The following is a 15,816-nucleotide window of genomic DNA, read 5'->3' on the forward strand; positions in this document are numbered from 1 at the left end:
AGGAGGAAATGGCAGCCCACTCCAATATTCTTGCCTGGAGAATTTCACAGACAGAGGAGCCTGGAGGGATACAGTCCATGGGATTGCAAAAGAGTCGGACACGACTGAGCTTGTACTCCCACGCATCCATTGAGTTGTAGGTTTGTTGAATTTTAGGAGAATTGCCATTCTGCTTTAAAGGCGATGGAGCTCCTAGAATTCTCTTGTTCATGTTGACCCCTTGGATGTAATCAGGCACTGTCCATCCTTTGGGAAAGCTCCTCCCCTTTCACTCTTCTCAGGACGTGTCAGGAGTGCTCACACTTGGATCTGTTACAGCGTGTTTCTTGCTCTCCTCTTACTGTCCATGAGCATCTCCAGACTGTCCTCATCTCCTAGTCAGGGAACTCATCGAGGTCGGAGGCTGTCTCTTGTGCACTGTTCCCAGAGCCTGGTGGGCATTGAGTGAATGAGAATTCCTTTTATGGACCAGGAGCAGCTCAGATTGGATTCTCATGTCAGAGTGAGAGAGGCAGGGAATGTATTCATTTAATGATCATCTCAGTCATTGCCCAGGTGGGAGCCCAGAAAGACTGAGACTTACAAATCTCCCTTGTAGACACCTTTTTAAAAAACTATTATTTATTGAAATACAGTTGAATTATAATGTTGTATCATTGTAGATGGGCTTCCCTGGTAGCTCAGATAGTAAAGAATATGCCTGCATTGTGGGAGACCCGGGTTCGATCCCTGGGTTGGGAAGATCCCCTGGAGAAGGGAATGGCTACCCACTCCACTATTCTTGCCTGGAGAATTCCTTGGATGGAGGAGGCTGGACTGGACCATGGCTACAGAGTCCATGGTCACAAAGAGTCAGACACGACTGAGCGACTAACACTTTTTCTTTCATCATCGTAGACACCTTTTAAAGAGAACTGTTTTCAAAGGTCCACGTCAAGTAACAGATAAACCCATCATTCCCATTTTGAATTAATGATTTATGCAAAAGTGACATTTACTTAAGACACCATTATTTATGTCTGTGGTAGGTGTCTTTTTATTTATGAAGGGCTTCAGGTCATGATTAGAGGGGAGGACTTCCTCAAGGTTCTGTGCTTAAAGATAGACTAAATAGTAGGTATTCTTCAGCAGGGTTTCTGGCTAGGGTATTGGGGCTTAATAAATTACCTGACGGGCTAGATTGGGAACCACAAGCAAGTGGAGCAGAGAGCTCAGTGGTGAGATTTTTTTGATTCCTCCATTTGGCCTTTTGCCCTTGGCTTGCCTTCTCTGACATGGACTGGGGATAATGAACCTAGAGTATCCAGCACAGATATACTTCAGGGACTTAGGATACCTGTCATTACTGCTCTCCATAATCCTCTGTAGCTTTGAGCCTCATATTGCAACAAGCTGGAGATTTGTTTATTTGTTCAACAAATATTTTTGGAGTACAAGGCATTATATGTGCCTGGCACTAGTCTAGGTGCTGGACATACTGAAATACTGGATGGAACAGAAGCCCTGCTCTCACGGGACTTACATTTTAGTGAAATAATTAGGATCCACCATGTACCAGGCCCTGTTCTAACCAAAACACATAAATGAACGAATTTTATCCAAATTAATTACTATAATTATTTATGTATTTACTTTTTTTTTATTGGAAGATAACTGTTTTACAGTGCCGTGGTGACATCTGCCATACATCAACTCAAATGAGTCATAATGTTTTACATATACATATATATATACATATATATATATATATCCCCCTCCCTGCAGAGCCTCCCTCCCTCTGGGGGAAGGAGAGGGTAGAACAAATTGAGAGAGTAACATTGACATAATATACACTATACTTGTAAAATAGATAACTAGCAGGAAGCTTCTGTATATCACAGGAAGCCCATTCTGGTCCTCTGTGATGACCTAGAGGGGTAGAATTACTGTATTTAAATCAAGTTATTTGATTTAAATCAAGCTATTTGATTTCAGGTCCTGCTATGTGTATCACCATTATACAGATGAGGAAATTGTGGCCTGGGGTTGTACAGCCAATCAGTGCAAATCTGGGGGTGGTACCCAGAGAAAGAGACCTGGCCCCCAAGCTTACGTTCTCAAATGCCACGTTAGCTACAGAAGCTAAATGCCAGGTAAAGTGCCACCCTTGTACTGGACCCATAGAAGGAATTTTCTTATGCAGCTAGGCAACAAGTGAACCCACAAGGACTTGGCTGACTGGAGTCTAAGTGAAGCTCAGTCTTTGGTTTTCCCAGAGCGGTCTTGGCAGAGGTAGACTCGGCCACCAGTTAAGCAAACCTCACAGGCAGTCCTTGTACATCCTGCCCTTCCACTTTATGGAGTGGGTTTAGGTTCCTCTACAGGACTGTAAGCTGGGGTCCATTTATCTTTTCATCCCTCATACCTAGCCTAGGACTTAGCATTATACATACTTAGTGAATGTGTGACAGTTGACTCAGTGGGAATATGACTAGCCCCATATATCCTGGAGTCATAAATATTATAAGAAAACCCCCCTAAATAGACTGATGGTAGAAGACAGTGGATGGAAACACATTTCAAACATCCCTTAGCCAATGCTCTTGGCAATTTCTCTAAACCACAGACGAATCCAGTCTCTCTGAAATTTCTCTGGATTCTAGATATTGCAGTTGTTAAGCAGAGTCATGCGTAGATGCTCTGAGTGCTAGACCACGTGTTGGAGCTGAGAGCGTTGGACACATGGGGATCACACTATCTTGCAAACGTGTATTAAGCACCTGTCATGGCACTACTTACAGTGCTCAGTATTGGGGATGCAAGACTTAATAGCAGAGAGTCCTCACCTAATGGAAGACACAGTGCAGTGGTTATTTTTAACACCACATCTGAGAGGAAGGCTGTGCATTAGAGAGCTATCTGGGAGCAGGAAGAGGGTACCCCAACAATGGAGTGGGCTGTAGAGGAGGACTGCGTTAGGGAGGGGCTGGGCTCCCCACAGGGTAGTTCCGAGAGATGCAGGAGGGAAGGGGAAAGGTCCAGAAAGTGCCAGCAGTGGGTAAGGAGGGACTGCTCGGGGAGGGTATTGTGAGGTGGGGCTGGAGATGAAGGTGAAGAGGGTCTAGGGCCACGGTCTCACGTCTGGGACCTTGAGGACTTTCCAGGTGGCACAGTTGTAGAGAGTCCTCCTGCCAATGCGGGAGACTTGGGTTCGATCACTGGGTCAGGAAGAGCCCCTGGAGAAGGAAATGGCAACCCACTCTTGCTGGAGAATTCCATGGACAGAGGAGCCTGGTGGGCTACAGTTCATGGGTTCGCAAAGAGTTGGATATGAGCACACACAGACAGGCTGGGACCTTGAACTTGATCTGAAGCTCAGCAGGAGCCATTTAAGGTTTTCTCTAGACACGGCAGGGACAGGTCAGGTTGTGATTCTGGATGTGCGTGTGAAGGACAGACTGGGGACAGACGTGGACTTCAGGATGCTGAAGCTGAATCGCGACCCAGGCCGTAGAATTAAGAGGGAGGGCTAAGAGGGGAAGGGGCTTTACCAGGAAGGGAAAGCCCTTCCTCAAAGTTCTGTAAGGTGTAAGTGACACAACCAAGAACAGAACTCAGACTTCCGACTCCCCGAATTTGTTCAGTCTCTGCCTAGACCACGTGGGGAAGCCAGAAGTGAAACCCCCAACCTGGGTGGCCCAGTGCTGCTGGGGGTGGGGATGGAGGGGTTGGAGGGACTGGCCTGAACCCTGCCCTGCCCCACCAATGAGGCATGGAGAGGAATGTTCTGGGCCCTGAATCATCCTGGGCAAAAAAGGCAGGAGCAGCACCTAGGGGTGCCTGGCTCTCCCTGGAAGGATCTGGGCTGGGTGAGCAAACGGGGCAGTGCGGTCCAGCGTGGAGTGAGATGGCCACCTGGGAAGCTTTCCTGAGAGGCACAGTTGATTGACTTGGGTTCGAGGGAACCTCAGGGATCCAGGTCTTGGCGCAGAGCAGTGAGAGGTGGATAGAGTTTCGACGAGGAGTCCCAGCTGCACCACCTCCCTTGGAGTTCCTGGCTGTTCTTATGACAATGGAAGGCTGGCTGCCTCGGTGTGGGGTCCTCCTGCAGGGCGGGGGTGGGGTTGCGGGAAAGTCTTGGAGGTGGACTGGCTTCCCTGTTCCCACCGTGGCCCTGATGAGTCGGGCACGGACGTGCACCTGCATGTAGGTTTCAGGGGCTTTTGCATCCTGGCTGGGTAGCCGGTGCCGTGGAAACAACTGTCTGCTAGAGTCGGCTTGGGTTCCTCCTCCCAACTGTGCTGTTTCTCAGCAGGTGGCTTTATCTTTCCAACTGCACATTTCTCTGTATAACCAGTGCAGAGTGTGGGATGGTGTTGTAAGGCAATCAGAGGATATACTGCTTTCTGGAACTTACCAGACTTCCCCTGGGTCCCCTTCCCCTTTGACTTCTCTTACCCAACCCTGAGTGGCTCCCTTACTGTTTGCCTGCTGTTCTCTGGCTAATTTGTGAGCAGCTCGACCTAAAGTGCTGGGTCTGTTCCCTGAGTCAGCGGGACCTGGGGCATCAGTGGCGCTCAGAGGTGACTGCTGGAAAGATCCATACACACAGGAAGCAGAGGCTCTGAGCAGTGATGATTTATTGGGCAGTTTAGTGGCCTGTGGAGTCCCCGTGGTGCCTGCCAGGCTAGCACAATGCAGCCCATGCTGCTGGGGTGGGTGGGTTGGTGGGTGGGTGGGTGGAGCCTTCCTCTGGCCTCCCAGCAGTAATTCCAGCTGAGACCCTGGCCTGGCAGCCAAGGGTAGCTTTGCAGTAGCGGCCAGAGCAAGGTCAGACCTGGCTGCAGCTAACCTTTCGCCCTTGATCCTTCTCCTGTTTGGACCCACCCCACTGAATGGCCTTTGGTGACTTCTGGATTCCACTGACCTCAGGCCCCCGGACTTCCCGTCCAGGCCAAGCCCACTTGATCTGGCTGAACTCCCAGCCTGACCCCACCTGGCCCACCCTGTCCTGATCTCTTCCTGTTGGGAGCCCAGGGTGGGGTTCAGGGTTTAAAAGCCAAGCCTGATTGGCTTGTGTATGCCTTTTTTTCATATTTTGGGTGAAGCACAGAACATGGAGGTTGAAAAGTGAAGCGAAGTGAAGTCGCTCAGTTGTGTCCGATTCTTTGTGAACCCACGGACTGTAGCCCACCAGACTCCTCCATCCGTAAGAATTTCCAGGCAAGAATACTGGAGTAGGTTGCCAATTTCTTTCTCCAGGGGATCTTCCCGACCCAGGGATCGAATCCGGGTGTCCTGCATTGTAGGCAGATGCTTTACCATCTGAGCTACCCAGCTCAGCCACTCACTAGCCAGGTGGTCTTGGACAAGTCACATCTGCTTTTGTACCTCAGCTTTCCATCTAATAAATGGGCAGGTCCTGCCACCACCATCCACTTCATGAGCTAGAGCACTTAGATCGTGTATTGTAATGGTTTTGTATGTGATCCAGTGCTAAATAAACCTGGGGCCATATCTGTCTCCATAAACCCAGGGTCTTCCTTTAAAAATTACTTTGTCTTTTGTTGTTCGGTCTGACTCTTGTGACCCCATGGACTGCAGCATGCTGTTTCCCTTTCCTTTACCATCTCCTGGAGCTTGCTCAAACTCCTGTCCATCGAGTTGGTGATGCCATCCAACCATCTCGTCCTGTGTTGTCCCCTTCTCCTGCCTTCAATCTTTCCCAGCATCAGGGTCTTTTCCAATGAGTCGGTTCTTCCCATCAGGTGGCCAGAGTACTGGAGCTTCAGCTTTAGCATCAGTCCTTCCAGTGAATATTCAGGATTGATTTCCTTTAGGATTGACTGGTTGGACCTCCTCGCTGTCCAAGGGACTCTCAAGAGTCTTCTCCAATGCCACAGTTTGAAGGCATCAATTCTACTATGCTTAGTCCTCTTTACACTGAGTAAATCTGTGATATTGGCACCAGGGTGTCTTTTGGAGGGGCACTGGCATTAGAATCCTCGTGACGTGGATCAGAGCTCAGTTGTTTCAGTTATTCCATGTGTGACCTAAAACATTTCATTCTCTGTGCCTCAGTTTCCTTAATCTTTAGGAAGTAAGCACATATCATAATATTTGCCTTTCAGTTTTGTTATGAAAAATAAACATGTAGACCAAAAATAATCTCAGTGTTTTGTAGCTGTTTAATTCGTGGTTGCTATTGTTATTAGTATATAAATACTAGATTAGTGTCAGGATGTTAGATAGGAAGGGTTGTAGTCCCTATAGGTTAAGAGTTAAAGGAAAGTTATAAAATCAGGAATTCTGAAGCCGGAAGAGCCCTTTGTAGGCCATGTATGATTGGTTCTTGGGCTTCTCAGGTGGCACAGTGGTAAGGAACTCACCTGCCACTTCAGGAGACACAGGTTTGATCCCTGGGTTGGGAAGATCCGCTGGAAGAGAAAGTGGCAACCCACTTCCACGGACGGAGGAGCCTGGCGGGCTGCAGTCCATGGGGTCACAAGAGAGTGAGACATGACTGAGCATACACACACACACACACACACACACACACGACTGGTTCTCATTTTATAGAAGAGAAACTGAAGCTGAGGTCGATTTAGTGACCCAGAGAGAGCCACTCAAGCCTCCGGGGAGTGTGGGTAGGACATCGGGTCAGAGCTTTCAAGGCTGGTGCTGCTGCTCCATGGGGGTGGGGCGTGGAACCTCATGCACCCTGCTGGTTCTGGCTTCCTCACCTGGCTCAGCATCTGAGTACGTAGCCCTGATACTGGGCTGGGCTTGCTCCTTCAACACAGGCTGCCCCCCGTAAGCCTTGTTCATTCAGAGGTTGCAAGCAAAGCAGGCTTTTCCCGCCTACACCATGGACAGGTTGCTGAATGCACACAGAGATGGCAGCTTGTTGGCCAGATCAACCCTCCCTGGGGCCTGTGACTCAGGGCTCCCTCCTCCAAGAAGCTGCAGGAGATAACCACTCTCATTTGCAGCTCTTTGGTCACACAGATATCTACCATTCTCCGTATTCTCTGTGTGCCATCTCTAGACTGTACCTCCACGAAGCCCATTCTGATCAACCTGGTACTGAATAATGTGAGCAGGAGTGAGCTGGGCACATATTTGTGGGAAGAACATTCTAGGCAAGAGGGGAAAAAAAGTGCAAAGGCTTGGGAAGGAATGGGGCACAGAATTCACATCCATTTCATTCTGCCTGTGGCTTATTCATCTATCTTCCCTCTAGGTTTTGGGGCTGAAAGGAGGGGGAGAGCTTATAAGGAGGTCAGTTAGAGTTTCCACCATTTTTTGCAGATTTACTGTGCTAGGTTCTTTGATAGATACTATACTTGCACTGTTTGATTTACAATCTTCACAAAAACTGAGACTATGGGTATGACTTGTATGAATCTACAGTGCGTGGTTTCATTTGAATAACTCAGACCGTCACCGATGTTCCTGCTGAGTTTCATGAAAATCGATTTCTCTGCCTGGAAATTCCTAAAGCCCAGATTGATCAAGGGACCTCAGAAGCTGAATGACTGTTTTCATTCACTTCCTCCCACTCTGACAGGTGCCGGCGCTCTGCCAAGCCTTCCCGCAACATTCCTGAGAGGAGAGGGTGAGGCCCGCCCCCCATGCCCAGGGGTGGGGGAAGCCGAGCCCCAGAGACTTTCTGAAGGGCCCTGTAGTTGTGTCGTGCATCGGTGGGGACCAGAGTTGGAATTCTAGCCCAGCTCGGGCCCGCGACCTGGGGGCACCCCGGAAGGTCCTTGTTTATAGATGTAATCCAGACTTCTTGCCTCGACCCTTGCCTGGGAGTGATGTAAACAAGTTCAGGATGTTCCCAGAGGCAGGCAAGGTCAGAAGAATGCCTGAACTGCTGCATTTCCTCCCCATCCTTTCCTAGGCTTCTTCCTACCCCTGGGGGATTCCTGCACGGTTGCGCAGAAGAAGCCGGCTTCCTGACCCTGGGGCGCATGCGTGCTGCCCGCCTTGAAGGCCCCTCGCTGACCCAGCCAGCCTGGGTTGGTTTCCTCCTCCAGTTGCTAACGTGATGGTGGCTGACCTGAGCTCCCAGCCCAGCGAGAGGCGAGCACTCGGCCTTTAGCTAGCCTTCCCGCCAGAGGAGCTGACCTACCCTCTCTGAGCATTACGTTCAGTGTCCACGCAAAGGAAGAATAATTCTTGCCTTGGAAATTGACTTTATATATTTTGAAGAGAAAATATATGTAGATACCCACTCACGCTTCAATGCATAGACGGTGTTTGGTATTTTGTACTTAGTATTTTTGCCTAAGCCAAAATTCGAACCCAGGTCTCTGGCTTTAAGACCTTGATCTGGCCTGGCTTCCTTGTGGCTGTGTCACCACAGGCCACACTGAACCCGATGTGACCACAGCTCCAGACCCTCCCAGCTGGAGGCTCAGCCTCTGAAGGCAGGGGGATGAAGTGGCCCGTGGATCAGCCTAGGGGCAGCGGAAATCAGCAGCACGTGGGTGCCTTTTTATTTCTATGTTAATAGCACTCAAATTCATGAGGTGTTTGCATGGCTTCCAAGCCCTTTTTTTGAGTAGGCGGAGGAGAGACGTGAACTCCGGGAAAGGGGTTAATTGACAAGATGGAGACCTTAGGCGTGGGTCTTGTCTGTGATGTGGAGGAGGGTTCTAGAAGAGGGATGAGGATGAAAGTGGGGTCACTGCTGCCCGTAGGAGGGGGTGTGGGGATGATGGGTGAAGGAGAAAGTCAGAATCTAGGGTTGTGACTGGGAAGGAATGATAATGAAAAATGGCTTTAGGGTTGGCTTAGCATGAACTGCTTGAGGTAGTTAAGTCTGTCTTCCGAAAGAAGCCAAAGCTCCCTCCCAGCCTTACTCCAAAGGCACCTGAGATATTGTACCAATAATTTATAAAGCCGGCCCTCCATATAGTCTTCACTTTTCCTCCACTTACTCCTAGGAAAGTTTTCCTCCTTTACCCAAAGCAGGGGCCATTGTTCCTTTAAAGGTTGCACACAGATACTCCTGGGGTCTACAGCTTGACGGTCCCTTTCATTCTTGGATTCAGGGACTGAGTGTCTGTTGGGTGCCAGGTACAAAAAAAAAAAAAAATAGTCTAGGGGCTGGAGTTACCGCAGGAAGCACTGGTGGTGTTTTTTATACTCAGAGTGACCAGCCACCTGCCCAAGGGCCCCTGGAGGTGGGGGATGACCCTGAAATGACCACTGGTATCATAACACCTAGAGTATACACGTAGAACTGTAGACATGTAAGTACCTACAGTTCCAGATGATAATGAAGGGGATATGGCATTGTGGTGTGGGAGTGCTCCTTTGAAACAGGAGGGTCAGGCAAGTTCTCTTTAATAAAGTGCATTTAAGCAAAGACCTGCAAAAACTGAGTCTTACAGAAGACCATTCTGGACAAGGGGCTGGAGGTGGGGGTTGTGTGCAGAGGCCCCAGGAAGGACTGTCGTTGGTTGGTATCTGTGAAGAATGGTACAGGGGCTGGAAGGGAGAGGGGCCGCTTGGCCGAAACCTTGGTGAAGATGGGCACCCACTTGAAAGAGCTGAGATGGCATTGGAGGGTTTTGGCAGAGAAACCCAGCTCCAAACCCAAATCTGATTCCAAATCTCATTCCACTGGACTGTCACCCCTTGTCATACAGATGTGAGGGCTTATTATTATTATTTCCAGTGGGATGATTATCCCCGCAGCTACTCTGCTGCCCAGGCTGTGAACTTGAAGGTGGAGAGCCTGGTGGGTCCCGAAGCTGGGCAGGAGCAGCTGCTGGTGAGGGTGGGGCAGGGGAACCTGTGGTGAGAACCCACCTGGGCCTGTGGTTTGTGCCCCGTCCTCTCCACCCCGTGGGTTTTACCGGCTCACCTCCAGTCCTCAACCATCTAGTGAGGCTCGTGTGAGTCAGCACCACCTGCCACCTTAGATTAGAAGAAGCAAAAGGAAGAAGAGATTTGCTTTTAATCCACTCAATTCCGGATCAACACATCCAGACCCTTCCTATTTTTACAGATCGACTAAAGGGGGACGAGAAGGGCACATACACTACAGATTATAAATAGAATATGGGCGAGCAGATAAAGAAGATGTGTTGCAATGTACTGCATAGAAGCCCAGAATGTTAAAACTAGCAGAGACTTCAGGACTGTCTTGTCCAGATGGATACACAACTGTGTGCATATATCAATACTTACTGCTACTGAACTGTAAACTTAAAATGGTTAAAATAGTAAATTGTATCTTATATATATTCACTCAGTTCAGTTCAGTCACTTAGTCTGGCTCTTTGCAACCCCATGGACCGTAGCACACCAGGCCTCCCCGTCCATCACCAACTTGCAGAGCTTGCTCAAACTCATGTCCGTTGAGTCAGTAAGCCATCCAACCATCTCATCCTCTGTCATCCCCTTCTCCTTCTCCTTCAATCTTTCCCAGCATCAGAGTCTTTTCTAGTGAGTCAGTTCTTCGCATTAGGTGGCCAAAGTATTGAAGTTTCAGCTTCAGCATTTGTCCTTCCAGTGAATATTCAGGACTGATTTCCTCCAGGATGGACTGGTTGGATCTGCTTGCAGTCCAAGGGACTCTCAAGAGTCTTCTCCAACACCACAGTTCAAAAGCATCAATTCTTTGGTGCTCAGTTTTCTTTATTACATACATTATACCACAATTTAAAAAATTAAAATAATAGTAATAAAAAAAGACTGTCCTGTTCAACACTCTGCTTTAAGGTTGAGAACAGAGAAGTCTAGTGACTCACTCACAGCCACACAGCAGGTAAGAGATGTAGTCTGGCCTGGACTCTGCTCCCCTAGCTCCTAGTCTAGTACCTTTTCCAGTGATTGCAACTATGTTTTCCTTGTTGATGGAAATGAGAACAGGGAAGAAGTCAGTCACCCTTTGGTCTTGGAAACTCCTGGACTTCAAATATGGCGTCTGAGAATCCATGCAGGGTTTTAGCCGACCTTTTGCTCTATGCAGCTCCCAGCAGTTCTCCTTGGATTAATTTGAGCCTCACCTCCCTTCTGTGGCTCTCTGAGGAGCTGTGGTGACAGTCCTGCAAGGCTAAGACCTAGAGTTGGAGAAAGAAAGAGAAACAGTAGTGGATGGACCTGGTCATAAACTCTGATTTAAGACTGAAGCCTTATTGTGCCTTCTCCAATTCTCCTATTCTCTCCTCATTTGTGCCTCATGACACCTCAGGGCAACAGGGGCGATGCTTTGGTGGGCACTTCAGCGATGAAAGAAACAATGGATAGGGATGCCACTGACCTCCTAGGTGCTCATCAGCACCATCCGTGTGGTCCCAACCCCTAACTCCAGCCCCTCCTCCCTGCCTCAGGTTCCATGCATGGCGTCATCTGTGTGATGGAATGGGATTAATTGAGTTGATGGGGCCTGGGAACTGCAGGAACTTTCCAGTGGTGGCATTCTGGCCAGGAGAATGGAGGAGGGTGTTGGTTTTAGGCACTGAAAGGTAATAACACCTAACTTTGCACTCAGAGAGCAACAAGGCAGGGGCACAGAGATTCTTCAGAGGTCTCTGGAATAAGGAAGGAATGCAAAGCTAGGAGCTTGGGGGTACTGAGCATATATTTATTTGGTACTTAATGGTGATATCAAGCCCTTCTGTGTAACCCTGAGTGCTAGGCTCCGGAGACTGAGTTTAATGCGAGATTTCTATACCTCTGTTCTTCTCCATCATACCCAAGAGGGTCCTGCATTCATCAGTGAGCTCGGTGGTCCTTAACCGACGGGGAGAAGATTCACACACACACAACTCATGTACCCATGTGAGGCAAAATCACATATGTGTGGCCCAGGTGGAGAATCTAGGTAACCCAAGTCACATGCATATTAGGTCCAGGGCCAGACCCTAGGAGTGTGATGGGTGGGACAGGACACAGCTTCAACAGGAAATCTTGGGAAGAGGGTGGGCTTGGAAAGAAGATGAGAATGTTGGCTCTGGATGGACAAAGTGATGGAATGCATTTCTAGGGAACGTTTTCTGGCTCTGCCTGTGTCCTAAGAGAGGCATTTTGGTGTGGAGAGAGCACCACGTTGACTTAGGAGGATGTGAGGTCAACTTTTCTCTGTTTCCCAACCAGATGGCTTTGGGTAAGTTACTTAAATTCTCTGAGCATCCGTGTTCTTCTCTGTAAAATGGGTTAGGAAAATCCTCTATGTCTAAGTAAAGGAGTGTTGAAAGGAAGCAAAACTGTTGTATGAAAGACCCTGGCTCCTGTGTTGTATTATGTTAGTCACAAGTTTGCCGGAAGCTATGGACAGAGATTGTGTGAGTTTCCCAGCTGGTTGGATCTGAGTGCAAATCTTGTGAATTCCTCATCACACAGCATTACCCCTGTGTGACTTTTAAGCTCTTGTTCCTTCCTGACTATGTTGAGGTGGTAATCATCTATTTGTGATTTATCTACCTGCTGAAGGTTTCAGTCCCCTCAGTGGGTCGAAAGTTTCAGGCAAATTCTTTGCCTCCTGGCTCCCCAGCTCTGGAACAGGGTCTCGCCACCTAGAAGGTGCCCAGTAAACAGTGTTTGGCTGGTTCAGTGAATGAATACGAGTCTTTGGAAACGTTCAAACGGAAGCTGCGGCATAATGGTGGGTTTCCTGGGGCTCAGAGCATCCTTACAAGCTCGTGTTTTGCTCCCTTTCTTGCAGGACTCGGGTCAAGCTGGAAAGCCTGGAAGACGCCTATATTCTGCGGGGAGATGACGATTCGCTCTCCGACAAGCACGGCTGCCCGGCGTATGTCAGCCCAGAGATCTTGAACACCAATGGCAGCTACTCGGGCAAAGCAGCTGACGTGTGGAGCCTGGGAGTGATGCTCTACACCATGCTGGTTGGGCGGTACCCTTTCCATGACATTGAGCCCAGTTCCCTCTTCAGCAAGATCCGGCGTGGCCAGTTCAACATTCCAGAGACTCTGTCGCCCAAGGCCAAGTGCCTCATCCGGAGCATCCTGCGGCGGGAGCCCTCGGAGCGGCTGACCTCCCAGGAGATTCTGGACCATCCTTGGTTTTCTACAGATTTTAGCGTCTCGAATTCAGGATATGGTGCTAAGGAAGTGTCTGATCAGCTGGTGCCAGATGTCAACATGGAGGAGACCTTGGACCCTTTCTTTAACTGAGCTCATGCCCCACGGGGACTTAGCAGGTACCAGAAGCGAGAGAGAGGGCAGCGGAGAGGAGTTCTTCCAGGGAACACGTATCGCCTGGCTTGGTAGCAAGAGGGACACGGACACTCACAGGCTTCTTGGTTCAAAGAAGGAAAACCGTCAAGGAGCTGACTGAACATGTAGCATGGGGGCCAGAGACGCGGGATGGAGGCGGGCTCCAGGGTCCTGTCGGGTGGGCAGGAGCCCCCTGGAGCTTCTCTCGCCCGACGGAGCCCCCCGGGAGACCACCCCTGTCAGCTGGGCTGCTTCCGCCTATCCCCCTTTCCATTTTGTTCCAAATAGTTGCAAATCTTGATAGAATCAAAACTCTGCCTCAAACACACATCTTGGCATCGCACTGTTAGCATTTAACTTCTTGTCATGATTCAGGGAAGGTACCATTGGCCAAGGGTTTTTTGTTTTTAATTTTCTTTTTAAACAAGCCAGCCACCTATCTGATAATTCATGGGGTTCATTAAAAAAAAATTCGGTGCACAACAGACTGATGTGAAACCTGGGTGCTAAAACTAAAAGAAAATAAAAGTCCAGTTTGTGTCTCCTAATTGCGCTCTTCAACTCATTTCTTCTAAATAAACTATTGAATATCCTGGTCAGGAAATGACACGTTTAGTGCTTTGCTCCCTGAAGTGGGGGGAAAAAAAACAAACCTGTCCTTTAACCCAGTATTCTGTTTTCTGTCAATTGGTTTGTGGCAGGAAGCTCTTAGAAGTCAAACTTCCAGAAGCATCATTGCTATCATAGTTTAAAGAAAGAAAAATGAAAGGAAAAGAGAAAGTCAACTCTTTAATTTTATTATTATTATTTTTTTAATTTTTTTTTTTTTGCTGGTGAATGACGAGGGCTGCATCACAGGCATGCCTGTTTGCTGAGATGTTAGTGATGGAGTGAGATTCCAGATGCTGTTGGAGTCTGAAGCTCTTGTAACACTCTGATCTCAACTAAACATTTTGTCTTTGCTTTATTGGCAACTCATGAAATGAAGCAGGTTGTCCCACATGTATGAAATACAGGGCAGCTATTGCATTTTCTTTATAGAATATGAATCCTTGTAGCTTGGGAGGCCCTCTGGTTTGGACAAAAACCCTCAGTTGAGACAGCAGGAAGGAAAATAAGCTGAAAGCTAGGATGATATTAAAAACAAAAAACAACAAAAAAAAAAACAGCTCTCTATCCCCATATGCACCTTTGTATTTTTCAAGAACTCTTCTATTTATTAAGGAAAATGTCACATTGTGATGTATTAAGCCAGTACTTCAATTACGGGTTAACTTGGGTAACATGTTACATGCTGTAGTTAACATTTATATATATATTTTTTTCTTTGTTTGGGTATTTCTGTCCCTGAAATAACCTTTTATTTGGCTTTTCTAGATAGCTTTATTTGATTTTGAGTGGCAAATGTTTTTCTTTTCTTTTTTTTTTTCTGTTATGGCTTTTCTATATTGCTGTATGATACAGAACTCTTTCGGCATCAATATTTGTGTTTCCAGTACCTCAGTTGTTCGGATTTTACTGCCTGTATATGTTTTGTGAAATGGTCATGTTTTTGGGTAGGTGACACGTGGACTCTAGTATGTAAATGTTACTTGAATCTGTGCTTCATTATAGTATGTGGCATGTATGTGCAGACCTTGGATGCTCTATTCCTACTTAGCAGGAGCCCGGCCTCATTCCCAGGAGGGCGGCTTAACCATTCATCGTCAGGAGACAAGGAGGCCATGGATTTGCTCTGGATTCTATTTTGGTAACAGGAGATAAAAAAGGAGAGAGGGTTTTTTACATTCTGAAGATGGGGCTGAGTAAAGAAGGACCTGTTTTTCTTCCCTCTCCCTTATTTTTTAAGTACCTTGTTGGAGGAAAGATTGGTGACATGCATGGTGGGAATCTATGGCCTCTGGTGCTTTGTCCTGTATTCGGTTTAATGTTTTTGTCCTAATCTCTTCAATCAATAAAATTGTGCGTATTTAACTAAACTCGTGGGGTCTGGCAAATGATGATTTTTCTGCTGTCTGGGATTTGAGGCCCACCAGCCTCAACCTCAAACCTCCCACCAGCCGGGAACTCCCCCATTCTCTAAGGTCAACCCTCCTTTGTGAGTGAATCACTATCACTATGTGTGCAAAGCATTGTACCTGGTGTGGGCGTGTGCTGGCCGATTTAGATGGAATATCTCACTGTATTCACACTTCGCAGGTATGAATTATGTTCCTATTACAGGTGAGGAAATCAGCCCAGACAGTTTATAACCCGACGTGAAACCACCTTTAGGTGAGTGAGGAGTGAACCCCAAGTCCAGTGAATCCCAAGCCGGCTGTGCTCTCTAAGATTTTAAAGCCCAGAGGTTCTGAGGGCAACTGTAAAAGTAACTGGAGGAATGAGGCTTACCTCGGTCTCAAATAATGCAGGATTCCACATGATTCCCCAAGAAAAACAGGATTCCCCTGCAAACCTGATTGGAAATCATCAAGGAGGAGACCACCTGGCTCCCAGAAGTGACTGTCCTGCCAGCAGCCTTTCTCTAGGTCAAAGATCCATGTGTTAGGGTTATCAGAGATAGGTGGGCTCTCTCAGCAACACTATGCACTGTAGACGTGATTTAAGAGATGTACCTCCAGCCCAAAGAGGGTCAATTCAA

The 15,816-nt window shown here is 48.0% G+C and overlaps 1 protein-coding gene across 1 annotated transcript in view; it reads left to right on the forward strand.

Moving 5' to 3' along the window:
* Positions 1–14,749, forward strand: part of TRIB2 (tribbles pseudokinase 2) — a 29,068-nt gene extending 14,319 nt beyond the window's left edge. Inside the window, exon 3 of the mRNA XM_005903205.3 lies at positions 12,665–14,749. Within this exon, the coding sequence (XP_005903267.1) occupies positions 12,665–13,133 (469 nt within the window). The 3' untranslated portion in view covers positions 13,134–14,749. The remainder of the gene's footprint in view (positions 1–12,664) is intronic.
* The last annotated feature ends 1,067 nt before the right edge of the window (positions 14,750–15,816 follow it).

Source organism: Bos mutus, chromosome 11 (assembly GCF_027580195.1).
Source record: "Bos mutus isolate GX-2022 chromosome 11, NWIPB_WYAK_1.1, whole genome shotgun sequence".
NCBI lineage: Eukaryota > Metazoa > Chordata > Mammalia > Artiodactyla > Bovidae > Bos > Bos mutus.